The sequence below is a fragment of the Anguilla rostrata genome, chromosome 5 (assembly GCF_018555375.3).
Source record: "Anguilla rostrata isolate EN2019 chromosome 5, ASM1855537v3, whole genome shotgun sequence".
Lineage (NCBI taxonomy): Eukaryota > Metazoa > Chordata > Actinopteri > Anguilliformes > Anguillidae > Anguilla > Anguilla rostrata.
In genome coordinates this window covers 14,216,234-14,237,116 of record NC_057937.1, presented here as the reverse complement: position 1 = coordinate 14,237,116, position 20,883 = coordinate 14,216,234, and the positions used below count along the sequence as shown (strand labels likewise).

The 20,883-nt window shown below is 49.4% G+C and overlaps 1 protein-coding gene across 2 annotated transcripts in view; it reads left to right on the top strand.

Annotated features, from left to right (window-relative positions):
• Positions 1 to 20,883, top strand: part of LOC135254777 (nuclear factor NF-kappa-B p105 subunit-like) — a 28,213-nt gene that overhangs the window by 4,052 nt on the left and 3,278 nt on the right. Inside the window, exons 3-23 of one of the 2 annotated variants that reach the window (XM_064335269.1) lie at positions 548 to 620; positions 2,879 to 2,916; positions 3,020 to 3,118; positions 7,498 to 7,646; positions 8,251 to 8,414; positions 8,793 to 8,951; positions 10,348 to 10,452; positions 12,063 to 12,154; positions 12,607 to 12,745; positions 13,019 to 13,153; positions 13,280 to 13,375; positions 14,127 to 14,312; positions 14,434 to 14,575; positions 14,928 to 15,042; positions 15,529 to 15,730; positions 16,567 to 16,736; positions 17,110 to 17,212; positions 18,013 to 18,140; positions 18,244 to 18,310; positions 18,467 to 18,633; positions 20,700 to 20,847. In XM_064335269.1, the coding sequence (XP_064191339.1) occupies positions 548 to 620; positions 2,879 to 2,916; positions 3,020 to 3,118; positions 7,498 to 7,646; positions 8,251 to 8,414; positions 8,793 to 8,951; positions 10,348 to 10,452; positions 12,063 to 12,154; positions 12,607 to 12,745; positions 13,019 to 13,153; positions 13,280 to 13,375; positions 14,127 to 14,312; positions 14,434 to 14,575; positions 14,928 to 15,042; positions 15,529 to 15,730; positions 16,567 to 16,736; positions 17,110 to 17,212; positions 18,013 to 18,140; positions 18,244 to 18,310; positions 18,467 to 18,633; positions 20,700 to 20,847 (2,677 nt within the window). Of the gene's footprint in view, positions 1 to 547; positions 621 to 2,875; positions 2,917 to 3,019; positions 3,119 to 7,497; positions 7,647 to 8,250; positions 8,415 to 8,792; positions 8,952 to 10,347; positions 10,453 to 12,062; positions 12,155 to 12,606; positions 12,746 to 13,018; positions 13,154 to 13,279; positions 13,376 to 14,126; positions 14,313 to 14,433; positions 14,576 to 14,927; positions 15,043 to 15,528; positions 15,731 to 16,566; positions 16,737 to 17,109; positions 17,213 to 18,012; positions 18,141 to 18,243; positions 18,311 to 18,466; positions 18,634 to 20,699; positions 20,848 to 20,883 lie in introns of both variants that reach the window. The other variant, XM_064335268.1, reaches the window with a different exon arrangement.

Here is a 20,883-nt window from a genome sequence, read left to right as displayed (position 1 = left end):
GTTTGTAATACTGCCATTGGTTATTTGGGCACAAGTCTTCTTCCTTGACTTAGGAATGATAATAATAATAATAAAATAATACTATAATAATAATAATAATAATTCTGGTTTTATTGTTACACTGCCTTTTCATATCCAAAGGACCCTGTTCATTTCGCAGGTTTACTTCTCTCATGGGTGACCATGTAGGAGACATGTTCAAACTACTGCTACAACAGGACGAGAGTGACGAGGCCCAGTCAGAGACCACAAAATGTGGTCAAAGCCTTGAAATTTGGACCATTCTCTCTGTATCCAAACAGCGTAACGTAAAGGCTTTCCAACGTGGTTCTCCTGGAGCGACCCCCGATCCACCTGTGCCGCAACTGCGGTTTCAAAGCCATGCCCACGTTACTGTGGTCTCGTTGCGTTGGTCCTGTTGTGGTTGCAGTTTGAAACTTCTACCCTACGCATTAAAGCAGATTTTTGGAGAGAAAAAGCTCGATTTGCAACACTAGTGACATTTTCTCTGTGGCTCCTTGTGTGTGACTCTCTTTCTTCCCTCCAGTTCTTGGAACCATGGATTGGAATGGATGCGCTGAGTTACCCACCTATGTCACATGCCAGCGCCCTTAGGATAGGTAAGTTCAAAACATCCAGGCAGTGTGTGACCTTCCCACGGGAAGGCGGTAGCCATAATAACAAAGGATGGGTTGTCAAAAAGGGTTTCCTAGAGGTCAGCGAACAGTCTTCAGCATACAGGTGTTTTAACAGCAGAGCAGGTGACGTTATGAATATGAATTTAGACACCCATGGTAGTGTCAGAATGAGGCTCCACAAAGCAAAAGATAGGTCACACCTACCATATTTGATTCCTGGCTCATTGATTTGGATCGAACATTGTGTTTTGATGTGGAGGGAAAAACCTTGTGATTGGCTGAAATGAGTGATTTAGAGTTCTCTGCAGGTCCACTTTAATGCGGAAACCTCACTTTCCTGTCACTGCACACTAGGGCCATCCTGGCCTTAAACGTGGTTAAAGAGTGTTATCTGGGGGGGCGTGGGGGTTTGGCTTGTGTGCACGAGCCGTCTGCGTGGCTACATTTAGTACACATCAGGCAGACGTTTTACTTCCTGTAAAAAGAAATGGCCTATATTTGGACTTTTATATTTTGGCGACGTTGGGGAAATATTGCGCTGTCGCCAAGGGACTTGCGGTGTTGAGCGACAGCCGAAACGTGAGCGTGCCCTCGCCGATAAAAATACACCGGAGAAACCGCAGAGCCGGGGTTTTTAAAAAGCCCGCTCTTCCGTGGGCTTTTTTAAAAAAAAACACGGCGAGGCTTCTGAAGAATGCCAGGGACCGGCCGTGCAGATTCGGGCCTGCCTTCCCCGCTCGCCCACTCTCGCTTCTGCATTCTCCTGGCGCTCGGCCAACGGCGACGCCGTAGCAACTGGCCTTATTTCTGGGGGATGTGTCCGCAGAAATTGCAGGAGAAAAAGTGCGCGCTAGCTTTTCATTCGCAGTGTGTAAAATAACATGGCTAGTTCTTCGTAGTTTTAGCTTGATGTATTTTTACCGCTAAGTCTCACAGTGTTGCTGATAGTGCTCACAAATTGGCTAGCTCAGACTTTATACATTAAACCCACTATCGAGAGTCTTTTGTGACTGGTCTGTGCTGCCAGGAGCCTCAGAGAGTATGTTCATGCAGATGCAAATATGCTATACTATTGAAGGCAGACCTGCATGTTACTCCCACTTCAATCTCATCTTCAAAAAGGCTCAGTACCAGCTTGCGCTGGAGTCTCAGTATTGGCGAAATGTAAATGAAATTTTTTTTTAAAAGGAGAAAATTGCGTCTGAGCCCTTGTTGTTCATCGGCTGAACATCTCATCGGTTGTCCCATAAATATTTGGTGGTATTTGTGCTTCCTCCAGAGAGACATCTGGATTCCTTCGGTGGTGTTCGTGTTGTACCTGAGATAGTCTTGTTTCCTCTTTCCTGTTGCAAAGTTTGCTGCTTCCTGTCCACAAGCACACGCTTCCTGTCGACGTAACGCAGCACGTCGGGCATAATTGTGTAATGGCGCTTTACGCGGCCTCAGCGTTACTGCTTTTGCTGTGCTCGTCGGTTTGCCGTCTCGTTAGCGCTCGTTAATGGCGAGGACTGCGGGACGGCTCGCCCGCGGGTTTCCCTCAGGTTTGATTTAGGCTAGCGCCTGATAAACCGAGGGAGGACGTTTACATCTGGCTGTGCTTTGGTCAGGCAGTATCTTTCCTGTGAGTGTGTCACGCTAAATGGAGGTACCTCAGGGGGTTTTTTTATACACTTAACACACACTGTGCTGTCAGTATCCTACTGTACATCTGTTTACCCATACATGAGCCACAAGGCTGTTTCTGGAATACCCATTACTTGCAATCAGAAAATCAGCAATTTTAAAAAAAGATGATGCTGACGTTTTCAAAACATGGTCTTGGTGGCAAAGTGTAGCAGGTCAGCTGCAGTGTGCTTTAGCTGCTGAGTTTAAACCTCAGATTTAAAACCCTAGACCACAGAACTGCAGTACAACTAGAGCAGCTGATTAACCCATAGTTCACAGATTAGAATAGCTGTTCCAGTTGTAATGCAGTTCTGTGGCATAGGGGTTTAAACCGGGGTTATAAATTCCAGCTGATCGCGGTGCAGTTGGCTAAACATGTTTGATTGGCTTATTGCACATTAATTCCTTGTTCTCGAGTCACAGAAAACTGTCTTAGCAGCTGTGCGCTGAGAGTGAATGGCGTAAAATATCTTCTGCTGGACTGTAGTTCCTTGCTTTAGTGTTACTGGTGTATTATAATGATTGTATTGAAAATAGTGATTGGTATATTCACTTTATTATTTTTATTGCAGCAGATGGGCCTTATCTTCAAATCATAGAGCAGCCCAAACAGGTAGGCTGTTTAAAATGCATCTCTTTCCATTTTGACCTGCAGAAAAGGCTTGCCACCCATGTAGCTAAACAGTCCGTGTAGCTGAGGGTCTGCTCTCTTTCAGAGGGGGTTCCGGTTCCGCTACGGGTGCGAGGGGCCCTCCCACGGCGGGCTCCCGGGAGCTTCCAGCGAGAAGAACAGGAAGTCTTATCCGCAGGTGAAGGTGAGTCCACCAATCAGAGCGCGGGGCCCGCAGAAAAGGCGACCGACGGAAGTGTGGGCCGGTAGCCAAGGAAACGGGCTCGTAAGGGTGCAGGTGTTGTTCCCGGTCGGGTGCTACTATTATACCTTTTATCGCTGCATATCTTCAGCAAACACTGCTATGAAAATTGATTGTATACTTGAACGTGCATATTTGCATAAAGCACTTTTGAGAAGGGTGTCTCCAGTAGTAACCGTATGTGCTGTATGGATCTTACGTTGGGGACTTGCCGCCAAACTGGTGGGGTTGTGTGCCCCTGTCTGGAAGTTGTGTACCCCGTAAATTACAGAGTTCTGCTGAAAATGTCCTTCAGCATCTTTGAAGCTGTCCCATAAGAAAATAAACAGAAAACGTGGGACGGCTGTCTTTAGTCTGCAGTACGGCAATCTTGTCCCAAGATCTGAATATGAAATAAAAGGGGTCTTGCATTCATGTCCTCTACTCTGAATAAGCATGACAGATTTCACAGTCAAGGCTCTTTCACGCGTGGCTTTCGATTGTCCGACCTTCACAGGTCCGCGATTAGCCTTGGTGTGAAACAGCCTGAGGGGTAAATCTGGTTTTCACGTAGGTGCTGTCGACGTATGTGACATCCGCTCTGTTCTGAGCTGTCTCCAGCGTGAGAATCTCATCGATTCACATGCGGCGCGTCCGATTTCGGTTTGAGGCAGTCGCTGAAGGGAGAAGGATGTTTCGTTGCAAACAAGACTGCTAAAACCCATAAAAACAGTCATTGTGGCCAAAAACTTTGCTTGCTCGGTGCAGGGCCTGGCCCTTGTGGGTCTAAGTTGAATACCATTTGGATGCACGCAACCACAGTCTTCCTCCACTGCAGAGCAGTACTTAGTAATTACCAGTTTTGTTCTCCTTTTTTTGCAGCGTTACATACCATACAACATTCCTTGTGTGTTAGCCAAGGACTTCTTGCGATTACAAGCGCTGGCATTGAGGAAACTGAATCCGTATGGCAGGGGGTTGTGGAACAGTGCAACAGGTTGCTGAGAAGCTGCGTCTTCATCCTTGATGGATTTATTACCGAGTTGGAAAGGAAAAGCAAGCAAACGCGCATCTCATTACTATGCACAGGTGCAGGGTTAAAAAAAAAACCAAAAAAGGTCTTCCACCTGGACACCGTTTCAGTGATGTATGACCAAGACAAAAGTGTTTCAACGGACTCTGCCTTCATCAGGTTATACAGTTTCATATTAGGCTTCTTTAAATAGACACGTGAGCACATCGGGTGGATATGATGTTGTGGCTAAAGAGTGCATGCACGTGGACAAAAGCGATTTCATTGGGTGAGAAACATGTATCCTGTAAAGAGGCATGCTAGGCTACTTCCTGATCAATGATAATGTCTTACTTTATTCTTGTAAAATTCAGAAAAATCAGCTACACGTTTACATCAGGAATGATAAGAATGTGTACAGTGTTAATGTGAAATATTTATTCATTATTCATTTGGTTGATGTGTTTGCTTTGGAAGTGGAGTTAGCCTATTGTTTTCAGAGAGTGCCCTGTAACTGACTAGGCTAGTTAAAGATTGAAAAAAAGTAAACGCTTGCAGTTGTGGCACATTTGCATTTGCCTGAATGGGCTATTGTGGAAACATTCGTACCTGTCCAGCTCTGCGGAAAGGGACTTCTGTTATTTAGTTTGCATGTGGGGCAGTGCATTTTCTTCAGTTACGGGTATATATAATCATTCATAAACGTGATCCCTTATTCCTTTTACTTCGATATTGTTCTGCATTTTGTTTACATTACATTACATTACATTACAGGCATTTGGCAGACGCTCTTATTCAGAGCGACATACAACAAAGTGTTTAGGTCTGGATTCTTACAGAGAGAGTTGTACAATCTCCCAGCATGCTTGGTTGTAGTATTACTGAGCACTGCCCCGTTCTGCCCGGGACAAACAAACCTTGTTGTGCCTCATCCACACACGTGTAGGCCCGGTGCGCGAGTGGGTTTCGCCAGCGCTTTGGGGAAATCCCCACGTCTGTACTGTCTCTAAAGAATTTAGCCAGAAACATTTCTCGTTTTGGCTGTTTGTTTCTCACTCTCTCTTCTGTTCCCCAACTCACATGAAAATGTTATGTATTTAAGGGCGGGGTCGTATTGCATAGCTGCCAGTCTCAATCTTTCGAAATAACCTTGTAGTAAACTGAATAATTATTTGCTTGATTATTGTGAGGGAATGTTAGTGGGCAGACATTGACTGTGAAGGGTTTTGAAAGCCGTGGGCACTAAATAGATGTGATATTTCGACACACGTCATCGAACGAACGCCGCGCTCGAAGGGAATTGGAAGACGGGCGGTTGCGTAAGCCCCTCAGGTTTTCACAGAGTCGGTTTTTGGAACGGACCGTCTCCCGTCTCACGCTCTGCGTCCTTCGCCTCGTTGGGAATTTCCTCCCGCGTCGCTGGCGCGGTTAACAGGAAGCGCCGAGCTTGCTGAGAAGCGGGAAACGCGGTGGCGTGCTCGCCCGCTCGCTCTCCAGCAGACTCAGACCTGCACGCAGGAGACCGCGCCGCCCGTTCTGCCTCGGGGCTTCGTGCTCTGGGTAAAAGGCCAGGTTTCACACGTGCAGTTTTCAGAACTACGACAACTTTGAATCGACTTCTTACTGTCAAAGAACAGGTCGCTGTTTTGCTCAGCAGGCTGTATGTTTTTGCCATGTTATAAAGGCTGTACTCCCTGTTAGCGTTGGTCACCCTTGCCTTTTCCTTTTTTTGTTTTACTGAAAGCCGTGCGCTCCGTGTCTGTCGACGGCGGCGGCAGCTTCCTCTTTCGTGACGCGAAACCTTTGGACGCGGAAACGGCAGGAGGGCAGGCCGGAGCGCAGCTTGTCGCGGGAGGACCACAAAGCCCAGAAGTCAGCACTGTACTTCTGCAGTGATGTCACCCCCCCGACCTGCTCCGCTGCAGTCAGAAAACCGCTGCTGGGGTTTCCGCTGCTCTTGCAGCGATGACCTTTCTGCGCAGAGCGGAGACGTGGCCTCGAGCTCCAGCCCGTGTAAAAAGTTCAAGCGAGCGTAGCTCGTTTCCTGCGGCGGCTGTTTCAGGCCGTACACCGTTGCAGTAGCGTGGACTGTGACATACCAAATCAAATACGAATGTGAAAGAGGGGTTCCCACAGTAAAACGATTAAATATTTCTTCTTTCATTCATTCAAATTCTTTTATTCAAATTTTTTGACACTTGTCACCATCTGTTCACCAGGGCCTAGAACAGAAAATGACACACAACCTGGGTATTTGTGAATGTGTAAAGCCTCAGCTTCTGGAGAGCACTGACGTAACCGTGTGCAGCATAGAATCGGTGATGTTGTAGAAGCTGGGGATTCCATCTGTTGTGGACACCGCGTGCGCCGTGTCAGGGAAATTTCCCTGGCGTCCCCAGCTGCCCCGTGGCCTGACCGGTCGTTACGACTGCGGTTTAGTCACAGATTCGGCCGGGCGCTCCTCAGCGAGGGCCCCACAGACGGGTTCGGGTTTCCCCCCTCGCGGCGGCGAGAGCAGGGCAGCGATCGGGCCACCTCTGTGTTTTGGAAACCTTGGCGTGGCGGCGCCTAGCATCCGCGTCCCCGGCGGGTCTGAAGATATGGCGTTCGTTCAGCGGCCATCGCGACCGGGCTGCCCGGTGTGCCTCTCGCTTCTCGGTTTTTCCGTTTGTGGACAGTGTTTGGACTTTTTTGGATTTTCCTGCCTTGCCAACTCATATTGAAAGCTCCCTCGCTTGGTAGACATGGTCTCTTTGTTCTTTTAAACCTTGCGTGATGACGTCTGACTCAGTTCGCCCTAGAGAAAGCATCTTTTCAAATAAAATGAGAAGTAAAAGAATGCAAGTTATGTACACGGCAACATGACTCACGCCTGTTATTTTACACGTTTTCGCAATTGACGTATTTATACAGGCTGCCATGTAGAACAATGCTGCTGTTATCTATGCTAATTCATATTGTACAGTGGCTACACGGAGCCAACCTTATGTGTCATGCGGGCGCTGCCGTCATTCTGGTTTCACGTCAGTTTAAGCTGGAAATGAAACCTCAGAAATAAACGGCATAATAAAAGCGTAGGCAAAAAATATTACCTCAGGAAAGATGTGATCTCATGTAGTCCCACTAGTGGTAAACCGTTTGCGTGTTAAGACCTACTCTGTGGTGCTCTTTGAGGCCGCTAGGTTTGTGAGCAGTTCTAGGCTGCGTATCTGTGCCCGGGCCCTATTTTAGGGGCCCTGCCTGAAACCTTAACAGCCCGGGCTGTCCGGTGTAAGTCCTTCTGGTGAACCCTGGGGGGCGGAGCCACGCTAACACGCTTCTCTGGCGACAGATATGCAACTACCAGGGCATGGCCCGCGTGGTGGTCCAGCTGGTCACCTTCTACAAGGACACGCACCTCCACGCCCACAGCCTGGTGGGGAAGCAGTGCGACAAGGGCATCTGCATCGCCGACCTGCAGCCCAAGGACTCCTGCATCAGGTGGGCACCGCCGACCGGGAGCCGGGCCGAAGGATTCGCTCGGCTCACTGCTCACTGCCGCAAGAGCAGGAAGATGAAGGCTTACCCAGAGTTAGGCCTTATGCTACCCTGTGCTACAGCTACAGTTAATGTTAAAATTGAATTTGAGTGAATACAGCAAAGGAAGATGAACTCTGGTAGTTATACAATGAAGATTTCAGCTTGAAAGGGATGCTATTAGATCTCTGGGTAGTGGCTTCACCGTCCAGAGCAGGGGCCCCCAGCCCCAGCCCTGGTCCTGGAGAGCCCCAGAGGTGGCTACTGGTTTTTGTGGATACTCTGCAATTAACTGCTCAGTTAAACACATTTCACTGGTTACTTCAGTCTGTATTGGTTGCTGGTTATTGATTATGAAACCAAGGCTGTGGGACTCTCCAGTACTAGTCTACTAGTTGTAGACCCCTGCTGTAGAGTTTGTAATTCAGGAGATGGTATCATAAATGTAGTGATTTTTCAGCACCATTGTGACATCACAGAAGAGTCATGACAACATTGCTGGTAGCCAATGAGGGTTTAGGGTTGGCCTCCCTGGTCGCTGAGGATCAGGTGTGGTTTTCTGCCGTAGCTTTCCCAACCTGGGCATCCTCCACGTGACGAAGAAGAACGTGAGCAAGACTCTGGAGGAGCGCATGACGGAGGCCTTCAGGATGGGCTACAACTGCGGCGTCGTCATCCACCCGGAGATAGACTGCCTGCAGGGGGAGGTCCGCCAGCCGCGGGAGCTCACAGGTCCGCCCCCTGAAGTTTAACGGCCAATAAATAACACCTGTGCGTGTGTGTGTGTGTGCATGTGAGTGTGTGTGTGTGTGTGTGTGTGAGTGTGTGTTTGGTGTGCTGTGTTCTACCCCCACATGAATGTGTTTGTTTTGTGATGTATTGTTACGCCTGTAACATTCTATTATGCTTATGTTTGTGTGTGTGTGTGTGTATGTAGTCTTGCTGTGCTATGTTACAACTGAGTGTGCGTCATACAGTCATATCTCATACTGTATGATAACATTTGTGTTGCATTTGTGAGTGAATGAGCGTGCATGTGTGCGTGTGTGTAGTGTTGAAAACTGTGGACGTGTACTCATCTCATAGAGTATAATCGTGTGTTTTCTGCAGAACATCAGAAGACTCTGATAGCCAGTGCTGCGGTGGCTCAGGCTAAAGAGATGGATCTCAGCGTTGTGCGTCTCATGTTCACTGCCTTCCTGCCGGACGGCGACGGGGGCTTCACCCGCCGGCTGGACCCTGTCATCTCAGACCCCATCTACGACAGCAGTGAGTCCCCACCCCTGAGAAATCCCACACCCCTGAATTTCTCAACATGCAGAAAGTCTCCACCCCTCAGAAAATCCACACACCCCTGAATCTCTCTGCATGCCTACCACAGCAGTGAGTCTCCCACCCCTCAGAAATCCCACGCCCCTGAATCCCACGTGCACTGTACAATAGCAACAACAGTGTGAGTCTCCACCCCTGAATATACAGTAAATATGGAGTCTGTCAATGGTGTGGACCTATGGGTCCTGCCTCTACAATCCAGTGTTTTCAGTATTTGAGGTCATGGAAGTAGGACGCGTCTCTGTCATTATAATCTCAGCACATTAATGATTGCTGAATTCCAGTTGTTATAGAGTGGAATATTAACCCAAGACCACATTCATGCCGTCTGCACGTGATTCGACACTTATCCTGAATGCTTCTGTTAAATATGACCGTTATTTCAAAAATGATCGCCCCCGCCTTGATCACGAAATTCAGCAGAATGAATGTGCCCGCTTGCTATTAGTGCAGAACACAGAGGAATAAAACCGCACTGCTTCCTTTCTCCACCCCTGTGCTTGCGAACGCCTGCGCACAAAACCTCCTCCGCCAGCTTTTGCTCCCTCGTTGGGCCAAAAACTGGGCCGCCGCTTTCGATTGCACCCTGCCTGCCCCCCCCCCCACCCCCCGGCTGCGCGCCGGAAAGGGCTTTGATCTGGCAACCCCACTTTCTGTTCAGAGTCTCTGCGGTTTCCTTTTTCATAGCGAAACTAATGAAAGCTCTTTTTCCATTGGTCTCAGAGAAGAGCACATATTAGAAAAAACGTTGCATGCGATATCGCTCGATGTTTATGCCGCCGGTGGAGATCCTTATTCAGCTGAACGTTATCGGCGTTCTGTTTGTGTGTTGCCTGTGTGCTTGCGCGCTTGTGTTTTGCACGGCTGCCACGTGCTTTGCGCTCTTATGTGTCTAACAGGCAAAACATAAATTAAGATGGGCTCATTTCACTTGACTAATAATTGAATAGTTCATCCATAATACTTTGCTGAAGTTATTGTAAGGAACCTGTTGATGTTGTCCAGTGTTTCAAGCTGATGTCCCAGGGAAACATTTTTACTTGACCAGCCTAATGCTTGATCCAGGGTCTCGTACACAGCAAACATCCATAAGATAATGCTTTCATCCCAGTACTCTTTAATCACGATTTTCCCATTTTCTTGCATGCAAAACTAATGTCTTTAAATCAATCACTGGGTACAGGTTTGATCAGTGGAGACATTGTACTGGGCTGCCTGTTCTTCCGTGTGTCTTGTAGAGTGAAGGACAGGTAATGAAATGTAATGGTTGTTCTCTCTAACGCTCCACTCTCTCTCCCTCTCCCTTTCCCTCCCTCCCTATCGCCCATTCCAGAGGCTCCCAACGCGTCCAATCTGAAGATCGTGCGGATGGACCGCACGGCGGGCTGTGTCACCGGGGGAGAGGAGGTCTACCTGCTGTGTGATAAAGTGCAGAAAGGTGGGGGGGGCCTTTCGTCTTCACGTTTTCTGTCTCGGCAACAGGGTCCAGATCGAAATCTGACTGGATCTGATATAGTTGTGAGTGAAAGAGAGGGTGATAATAGAGGTTTTGACCTGTTGAGTGAAAGGAACTGGGAAAATTAATTTACTAATTTATCCCATATGCTGTCTATTTTTTTGATCTGTAATTGCTAACGAACCAGCAGGAAATGAGGACACGACTAAGAGCCATGACTCCCAGCCGTTGGGAATTGGGGATTGACGCTCAGGGCAACCGGCGTTCCGTGAATAGTCTGTGGCAAAGTTTTACACGCAGTACAGGCTTTCTTCTGGGCCTTCCCAAGCTTCCCAAGAATACAGTGTTACAGTTTGTAGTCCTAAAACCCAGGTTGGCCTACAAAATGACATCATCACCTTTTTACACTCTATTGACGCTCAGGGCAACTGACCTTTCATGAACTGGCTGTGGCTGCCACAGGCCGTCTCTGCGCCGCGGCAACGTAACAGCCGCGTCAAAACGTGCCACCGCGACCTGGTGGGCCGCTCCCGGCGCACGCGCTTCCTGCCGATAGCGATCTGAGGCCGCAGGCGTTTTTGGGAGCCCACGCACCGCCCAGCCTCTGTACTTTACATGGAGGAAGTGTTCAGACCCAGACTGCGACCCTGGGGGAATTCCCCAGCTCAGACGGAGAAATTCCAAGAACCGCACGCTCTCTCTCTCTCTCCCTCCCTCCCTCCCTCCCTTTCTCTCTCTCTCTCTGTCTGTCTCTCTCTCTCTGTCTCTCACACACCCTTTCTCTCTCTCTCTCTCTCTCTGTCTCCCTCCCTCCCTGCCTTCCTCTCTCTCTCTCTCTCTCTCTCTGTCTCTCACACACCCTTTCTCTCTCTCTCTCTCTCTCCCTCCCTCCCTCCCTTTCTCTCTCGCTCTCTCTCTCTCCCCCAACACCTGAAGTCAGGCATGTACCTGTACTGGAATTTTCATTGCATCATGCACCGATAACAGAGGGCACATTTTCATACAATTAATATACTATTGCATTATAATTCTAAACTAAATGAATTATTTATAATTGTACTGAATTATTAATCAAATCGTATTTAATTATAATAATGACTTTATATTATATATGTGAGGGTTTTATTTTTTCAAAAAGTCAACATATTTTTGGTATATTTCAGTTTATTCATCTTTCATATAAGCCACATGGTGAGAATGACTGTCTTGCCTTGCGATGTTATATTGTATATGTGAAATTGCAGATTGGCTGGTAAGGTCCCTGATGGATTTTATGACAAACCCTAAGCTTTATGTTATCATACGTGTGCGCTGATTGGACAGATCAACCAGCTTGGTTTTTAATGTAGCACTGCACTTTGTCACAGCGGGGATTGGTAATCGATCCTAATTTGGCGGGTGACTGTGCCGTACATTGGCAGAGATTTCGTTTATGCCACTTGGGTTCACCGCGGGCCGCATCACTGCCCCGAGGCGTGCCTGTGGGCGGAGCTTACACAGTGAGCGGCGTGTGAATGGCGAGGCGAGCCGGAGGGCGTTATCACCTGCCTCCAGCAGGGCTGACCGGCGCCCTCTCTGTGCCCCCTCCACAGACGACATCCAGGTGCGCTTCTACGAGGACGACGACACGGGGCTGATGTGGGAGGCCTTCGGAGACTTCTCCCCCACGGACGTCCACCGGCAGGTCAGCGCCCCGCCCACGGCAGCCAGCCAGCCAGTCACACGCTCGGCTGCCCGCGCAGACTGCCAATGGAGGATAAACATTCTAATAGCAAAGATTTCCAGCAGATATGAAACCATGAGAGCATAAATATATGAAACCACGAGAGCATAAATATATGAAACCACGAGAGCATAAATATATGACACCACGAGAGCATGAGTGCTCCAAAATGTGACCTATAAGGGTGCTGCAGCAGTTATAAGAATTTACATGAGATGGGTATTTTTTTTCTTTAAGCTTACAGAGAGATCAGTGTGAACACTTTTGGCTAGTTGTAAGTTGGTGTACAGATTGGCTGGTATGGCAAGCAAAGTGGCCAGTACTCGCATGTGGAAGAAGACATGTACATGTATGTCTGACTCTGCTGATGTTTCATTTGACTGGCGTGTGAATGGCTTCTCCCCCCCCCCCAGTTTGCGATCGTCTTCAAGACCCCGAAGTACCGTGACCAGAACCTGCAGAAGCCCGTCTCTGTGTTTGTGCAGCTGAAGAGGAAGTCTGATAACGAGACCAGTGAACCCAAGCCCTTCACCTATCACCCACAGATCATCGGTGAGCCCAGCGCGCTACCTGTGCTATCCGACGCTATCTGTGCTTCCGCTTACTCCTCTGTCTGTTTGATCTGCGTTTATTTTTACACTCGACGCTACTCTGCGCAGTCTGCTCCCCCCGACTACGCTGTCTGCCCTGTCTGCTCCCCCCCGGCTGCGCGGTCTGCTCCCCCCGACTGCATGGCCTGCTCCTCCCGAATGTACTGTCCGCTTGTCTGCTCCCCCTGACTGCACTGTCTGCTTGTCTGACTCCTGTGCCTGTTGTCATGTGTAGATAAAGAGGAGGTGCAGAGGAAGAGACTGAAGACGCTCCCTAACCTCCAGGACTTCGGTCCCCCGGGTGGAGGTGGGGGTATGTACCGGGGGGGCGGGTCAGGCTCTGCCCCAGGAGGTGGTCCCGGCACTGGAGGTACGCGGGCGATGCATTTTCCAGTTCAAAAACTATAGAAATTATTATCAGTACCACACATGTACTGAAACGTGCTCACATTCGGGTGACCCGTTTCTAAGCCCAAAACTGATCGGTGTGTTACAGGACACTACTACCAGGGCTTCTCCACCTATGGGAACAACAACTACGGGACAGGTTACCCCTTCTCCCACGGAGGGGGCGGAGCCGGCATGAAGCACGGTGAGTGACAGAGCTCCCTGGCAACATTGGCTCGTTGCCATGGTGACGAGTATCCACGCCTACCTGGTTTAGAGAGGCCCTTGCGAAAAAAAGCTGAGTTTCCTGGTACTGAAGCGGAACCCAAAAAAGGGTTTGTTTGGGCGCCTCTGTAAAAGCCCAGGGGGCACTTTGGAGCTCACAGTGTGTGGGGAGAAAGCCACACCTTTACACCTGGAGCTCTTTCCTCTCCCGCCTCTGCATTTGAGTCTGAAGATTCCCGTTAATAGTAAAAAAATCCTGGCCTACTTTCAGTGCCCTGTAGCCAGATGCTAGGTCTGTTACACCAGGGCTGTTAGCGAACTCTGTGGTTAACGGAAGCAGCAGTTTTGGACATAAAGGGGCAGAGCTGTTACTATAGTAACTGACAGGGCAATTGTTAAAGTCAACTAACTGCAAAAGATTTACAGTTTTAGCCTGCTAAGGACACATGTAAAACATGCAGAAGTTGATTGAAAAGATCCCATAACTACATCTTCCAGCTGTGTACGGACTGATTCTTATATGCATCACTTATTGCTTCTGGTTACTCTATGGCACCTCTGTCAAACCCACCAAACAGGAGCAAAGATTGTTGCAGAAAGTTTCAAGCTGCTTAGAGAAAATGAGGCACACAAGGTGAAACAGCCCGGGTGGACTGCCCATGGGAATAGGCAGAGGACAGCTGTAGGCGGGTTCATGGCTGGTCATGTGACCGGCGTCCCCTCTCTGCCAGCCTCTCAGGGTCCGGCGGGGGACGCTAGCCAGGACAGCGACGGGGACGACGACGAGGACCCGGGCGCGGGAAGAGCGGAGCAGATCTGTGACAGGGCGGGGTCACCAACGGGGGCGGAGCCAGGAGAAGAGACCAGGCCCAGGAGAGAGCAGGCTCTCTGTGAGGTCCCGGAGGGGCCGGCCCATGGTGAGATTTGCGGCTGCCTTGAAAACATTTTCAGAATTGAAAAACATAAATAAATCTGTGTGCATGTTTGCGCGTATTCCCGCACGCGCTCAGACGGTGCTAACCCCGCCCTCCCCCGCAGAGCGGCAGCTGGAGCAGCGAATGGTGGAGCTGGCTCAGAAGCAGGCGCAGGCGCTCTTCCAGTACGCCATCACGGGCGACATCCGCACGCTGCTGGCCCTGCAGCGCCCGCTCATGTCCGCCCAGGACGAGAACGGAGACACGTGCGTCCCCCCCGCCCCCCCGACCCGTTCTCACCCTCACTTTTCTTACAAGCGCCGCCTCTGGTTTCTGTTTATCTGGTTTCCGACCTGTCAGTGAGGAATCTTTACAGCAGTGCCTCCCTCCTCTGTCTACTGCTGTGCTCAGAGATGCCTTTCTCCATGTCTTTCCTGCAGTCCTTATGCAGTCTTTTCTATCTGTTCAGTGATTGGTTGTCCTGTGGCATGGTGTAGCAGGGAGGTCCCTGAGTAAAATTTGCCCTGCGCCTGATTGGTTGTCGTGCGGCAGCGCGTAGCAGGGAGGTCCCTGAGCGAGGCTTTCCTTTCTCCTGATTGGCTGTCTCTCCTTCCACAGCGGTTTGCACCTGGGGGTGATCCACAGCCAGACTGACGCGGTGCAGAGTTTATCTGAGGTCATCTCGGCCCTCCCGGGAGAGGATGTGGTCAACATGAGGAATGACCTTTACCAGGTACCCCACACACACACACACACACACACACACACACACAACACTCACGCACACACACTCAGAGCTCACTGAATTCCGTCTATCCTGCTGTCCATCAGATTTAAATTAAACTGTCACGACTGCACATACGCAGGGCTCTGCAGTGCTCCTGAAAATTGATTTGTGCTAACTGGTAAATAATAATTTTCCTGTAAATATAACCTAATAATAATTTGACTTAATAATTTAGCACATGTACTAATTGGGATGCATTAGTCTGCTCCTAAATCATTCAAAAATTGGTAGCATAGAGCCCTGATAGGTGAAGTACTACCAAAGCAAACGTACATAAAATTGAAACCATTACTGTAATATATAATTATATTACATATTGATATTTTCTTATTTTTTTAAGAGTCAGTGTTCATTAAATTGCCTGTGTCTGTGAGTATGTATGCAATGCTGAGAAACGTCGCTCACCGCCGTCCGTCCGTCCGTCTGTCCTAGACCCCCCTGCACCTGGCGGTCATCACGCAGCAGGAGGAGGCGGTGGCGGCGCTGCTGGCCGCCGGCGCCGACGCCGGCCTGGCCGATCGCCACGGCAACACGGCCCTGCACCTGGCGGCCCGCCAGAGCGACGGGAGGATGACGGGACTGCTGCTGAAGCACAGGGACGCCGCCCGGCTCACCGACCTGCCCAACGCCTCAGGTACCCGTCTGAGAGACGCTTTCATTACAGGGGTGTACGGAAACGACCGTGTGGTATAATGGGTAAGGACTAAGGAGTTGGTCTTGTAACCTGAAGGTCACAGGTTCAGTAAGGACACAAGGTTGTTGTACCCTTGAGCAAGGTACTTAACCTGGATTGCTTCGGCAAATCCAGCTCTACAATTGGATACAATGTTAAATGCTATGTAGAATGCTGTGTAAGTCGCTCTGGATAAGAGCAGCTGCTAAATGCCTGTAATGTAATGTAATGGGTGTCTGAACCACTGGGTCACAGATCCTTACACACCCTCAAGATGCTCAGCTTTGTGTGTTTAACATTGGAATTTCTGTCCCCCTACTGTTAAAGCAAAAACATTTCAATACAACTAAGATCCATTGAGAAGCACAGTGAAGAACAATACGGTGTATGAATATCCTGTCCTATAATATAGTGCAATGTAGTATAATGATATACTTTAATAAAGTCCTTCTTCCAATTAAAAAGTAAAACTTTGTGTAGTGAAGAAAAACTGAGCACGGAAGGCATGTAAAAGCTAATCCTGTTCCTGGAGATCCTGTGGGTTTTCACTCCAACAAAGGACACCTCATTCAACAGCTAGAGATCTTGTTGAGCTGCTAATGAGACTTGAGTGTGCTAAATCAGGGTTGGAGTGAAAAACTACAGGACGTTAGATCTCCAGGAGCAGGGTTGGGTATAGATTGGTGTATAGATCCTGTGGCTGTGCTGTACTGGTTCAACTATCCGTTCTCTGTGCTGGTTCAGCTATCTGTTCTCTGTGCTGTTCTAACCCTGTGTCTGATGCTCTGTGTGCGCAGGGCTGTGTGCGCTCCACCTGGCTGTGCTGGATAACAGCCTGGGCTCTGTGAGGGAGCTGCTGCAGGGCGGGGCCAACGTGGACGCGCGGGAGCTCAGCTGCGGCCGGACGCCGCTGCACCTGGCCGTGGAGCTGGACAACGTGTCCCTGTCCGGCTGCCTGCTGCTCGAGGTACCGCAGGGGGCTGGGGGGACTTTACACTGCGCTGGGATCAGGGCTGGGAGAACTTTACACTGTGCTGAGATAACTGTACACTGTGCTGGGATCAGGGCTGGGAGAGCTTTACACTGTGCTGAGATAACTGTACACTGTGCTGGGATCAGGGCTGGGAGAACTTTACACTGTGCTGGGATCAGGGCTGGGAGAACTTTACACTGTGCTGGGATCAGGGCAGGGAGAACTTTACACTGTGCTGAGAACTTTACACTGTGCTGGGATCAGGGCTGGGATACCCATATAAACCTAGCCACTGCATAAAAACACAATGTCGTGGGCCGTGTTTATATAACGTGCGTTTATATGACGCCGTGTTTTGTCGCTGCAGGGAAACGCACACGTGGACTCCTGCACATATAACGGCTCCACCCCTCTCCACATCGCCGCGGGGCGCGGCTCACTCAAGCTAACGGCTCTCCTCATGGCTGCAGGTGAGCACCGGGTAAAGGCAGCTAACTCAACAGCCGCCATCAGAACAGAGGCTGTCAGTCCAGCTTTTCCATGGACTATTTCTAAAACAGCCTATGCATAAAATAATTTAGTTATGCTAATGCTAGTAATATTTTACATTTTTGTTTTGGCTGTTGAAGATGTGTACAGTATATTTTTGTTTTGGCTGTTCAAGAGATGTACAGTGGATTTTTGTTTGGGCTGTTGAAGATGTGTACAGTGTTTTTGTTTGGCCTGTTCAAGATTAATTCAGTAGGTTTTGTTTTGGCTGTTGAAGACGTGTGCAGTAGATTTTTGTTTAGGCTGTTGAAGACGTGTGCAGTAGATTTTTGTTTAGGCTGTTGAAGACGTGTGCAGTAGATTTTTGTTTGGGCTGTTGAAGACGTGTGCAGTAGATTTTTGTTTAGGCTGTTGAAGACGTGTGCAGTAGATTTTTGTTTAGGCTGTTGAAGACGTGTGCAGTAGATTTTTGTTTGGGCTGTTGAAGACGTGTACAGTAGATTTTTGTTTTGGCTGTTGAAGATGTGTACAGTGTTTTTGTTTGGGCTGTTGAAGACGGGTGCAGTAGATTTTTGTTTAGGCTGTTGAAGATGTGTTCGGGAGATTTGTGTTTCGGATGCAAATGGCTGTATTGTTGCTGCACATGCTCAGTGGAGCGCGTCAGGCCTGCTCTTTGCCTTGCGAGCCGTTTTTTTTTTTTTCCGCTTTGCTTGGCCGCCATTGCGCCTTATCGGACGAGCACATCGGTGACCGCCACCTCTCTCTCCACCTCCGCCCGCAGGCGCCGACCCGCACATGCAAAACGGGGAGCCTCTGTACGACACCGAGGACGAGCCGTGCGCCGAGGAAGAAGAGGACGAGGGCTTCGTCCCGGGCACCACGCCGCTGGACATGGCCGCCTCCCCTGAGGTGAGTTTCCCCGGCGACCATCGGAGAGCCAGAGCGACTCATTACCCTAACACCTAGTTTCGCTGAGAAACTGTTTAAATGTTTTTTGTACCTTTACACACAGGTTTATGAGATTCTGAATGGTAAACAGTACCAGCCTGACATCACCTCTATGGTTCTGCCTCCACAAGGTAAGCTCCGCCCACAGCATGCCAGATTTGTCTCGTCCCAACACTGTGCCTCTCACGCTCGGAGAGCTAGTTTGATTGGCCGCTCAGTGCTCTGATGTGTGAGTAGCGTGTGCTCCGCCCTGATGCCTGTGTGATTTCCCCCCCCCCCCTCCCCAGGCGACCTGCATAAGCTGGGCCAGGAGCTGAAGCAGAAGCTGTGCAACACCCTGGAGCAGCCCCCCCAGAGCTGGGAGAGCCTAGCCAACGCGCTGGGCCTGGGAATCCTCAACAGCGCCTTCAGGCTGAGCCCCTCACCCGCACACACGCTGCTGGACAGCTACGAGGTACATACAGACACACACACACACAGGCACACACACACACATACAGACACACACACACACACGCTGCTGGACAGCTACGAGGTACATACAGACACACACACACACACACATGCTGCTGGACAGCTACGAGGTACATACAGACACACACACACACAGGCACACACACACACATACAGGCACACACACACACACGCTGCTGGACAGCTACGAGGTACATACAGACACACACACACACACACACATGCTGCTGGACAGCTACGAGGTACATACAGACACACACACACACACACACATGCTGCTGGACAGCTACGAGGTACATACAGACACACACACACACAGGCACACACACACACATACAGACACACACACACACACGCTGCTGGACAGCTACGAGGTACATACAGACACACACACAGGCACACACACACATGCTGCTGGACAGCTACGAGGTACATACAGACACACACACACACACAGGCACACACACACACACGCTGCTGGACAGCTACGAGGTACAGAACCTACCACACACACACACAGCCCTGAGGCTGAGTGTCACTCCAAACCCCAGAGCACTGCTCTCCTGATGCTCTTCACTGGAAAGTTTCCCAGACACCAAGCCAGGTTGTGAAATGGCTCGCCTTTTTCAAAGAAAATCTTTTTGTTACACGTTCAAAATTTCCAGTTATGACTCGTTTTCCCTGTCATTGTCTGAAAGTTGACACTGAAAAGAAGCCCACTCATTTTCAGAACATGACATTTTCTGCTCAGATGGGAGTAATATCTCACAGGACATTCAGTCATCGATGATGAGCCCACTGGCACGGAAAACACAGAGGGTGCCATTTTCTGCTCAGGGCATTTAGAGGAACGAGTGGTCTTTTTCCCTTTCAGTATCTCAGTACAGTAAACTCCCACATAACCGACTTCAGTCAGACCAGAGGGAGGCAGACAGATAACAGGTCTGATAAACTGGTAGGAATTTAAATAATCATGGCGGCTAACGTGGTTTCAGAATGTGAATTGTGCAGAAATTAAGTCATTCAACAAAATGAATTGAAAAAAAAACTTTCTTGGATGTACTGTTACAAACTGGTTCATATGACACAGTGTGGTTGATAATACCTTTTCCAAAGCTGCTAAACTCGAAGGTGGGGCGAGCAGCTGTCGGTCATAGAGTGGGGTGGGATCTTATCCAAGAATTCAGCGAGTCCTCTGGGCTCCTTCCAATGGCTTATTTTATCCAGTCCTCATATCTATTTCTCGCGTCCTTCGTTGGGTGAGCGAACACACTCAAGACTGTTTTCCTTCGAAGGTGTTCATGGTAGTAGTGTGGGTCAGTGTCTTCTGATGTCTACTGGTGTTTGGCGAACAACCCCCATCCGAACGTCGGAAAATGGCTTCTCGGCCCTCCCCGATGTTCCAAACAGCACTTTGCTCCAAGCATGTGGAAGCCTTTAGTGTACTGCACTTACAAGTCACCACCTGGCCAGGCTGTCAATCTCGATTAGAAATTGGCCTTAACATTGAAATGAGGCCATTGGATAATATGATCGAAGAGTCAGGAATCAGATATGTGGGAGGCTACTGTGCTCGAATTATAGTTTTCTTTTTTAGAAAACGGGAAACCCAGTAGTGTGCTTTTAGCTCCACAGACCTGTTGAAGGTCCGTCATGGCTCTAAATGTCCTTTTTTAAAGTATATTTAGCAGAAAATTGGCTTTTGTGTGTCCATGGAATTTAAAACGGTGTTTTCATTTGAACTGATCAAAACAAGGCCATTTCAGCTTCAGGCTTTCCCACCCGATTAAGACCCAGAGATTACTTAGAGGGAAGAAAGGAAACCAAGCCTCTAGACGCAACAACTCTGGGTCCAAGTCCAAGGCCGGAGTCACCTGGTTCTGTGTTTCCATGACAATTTAAAAAAAAGAATGTTTAAAGAAGAGAAAGGGGAACATTTATTATTTTTGTGTTGCTGTTTGAGCAGTACCTTCACTGAGTTTTCTTGGCCGATTGAAACAGCTGGGACCATGGCCTGACAGCAGCCGGTCTCCTCTCTCTGCTCAGGTTTCAGGAGGTACCGTGACGGAGCTGCTGGAGGGGCTGAAGGCGGTGGGAAACTGCAGCGCCCTGGACGTCCTGCAGGGGGCGCTGGGCGTGGCCGGGCGTCAGCCGGAAGAGCCCTACGACGTGCGGACGGAAGCGAAACTTGGCGGTGAGTGGGACCCCAGGTGGACAGACCTCATGCACC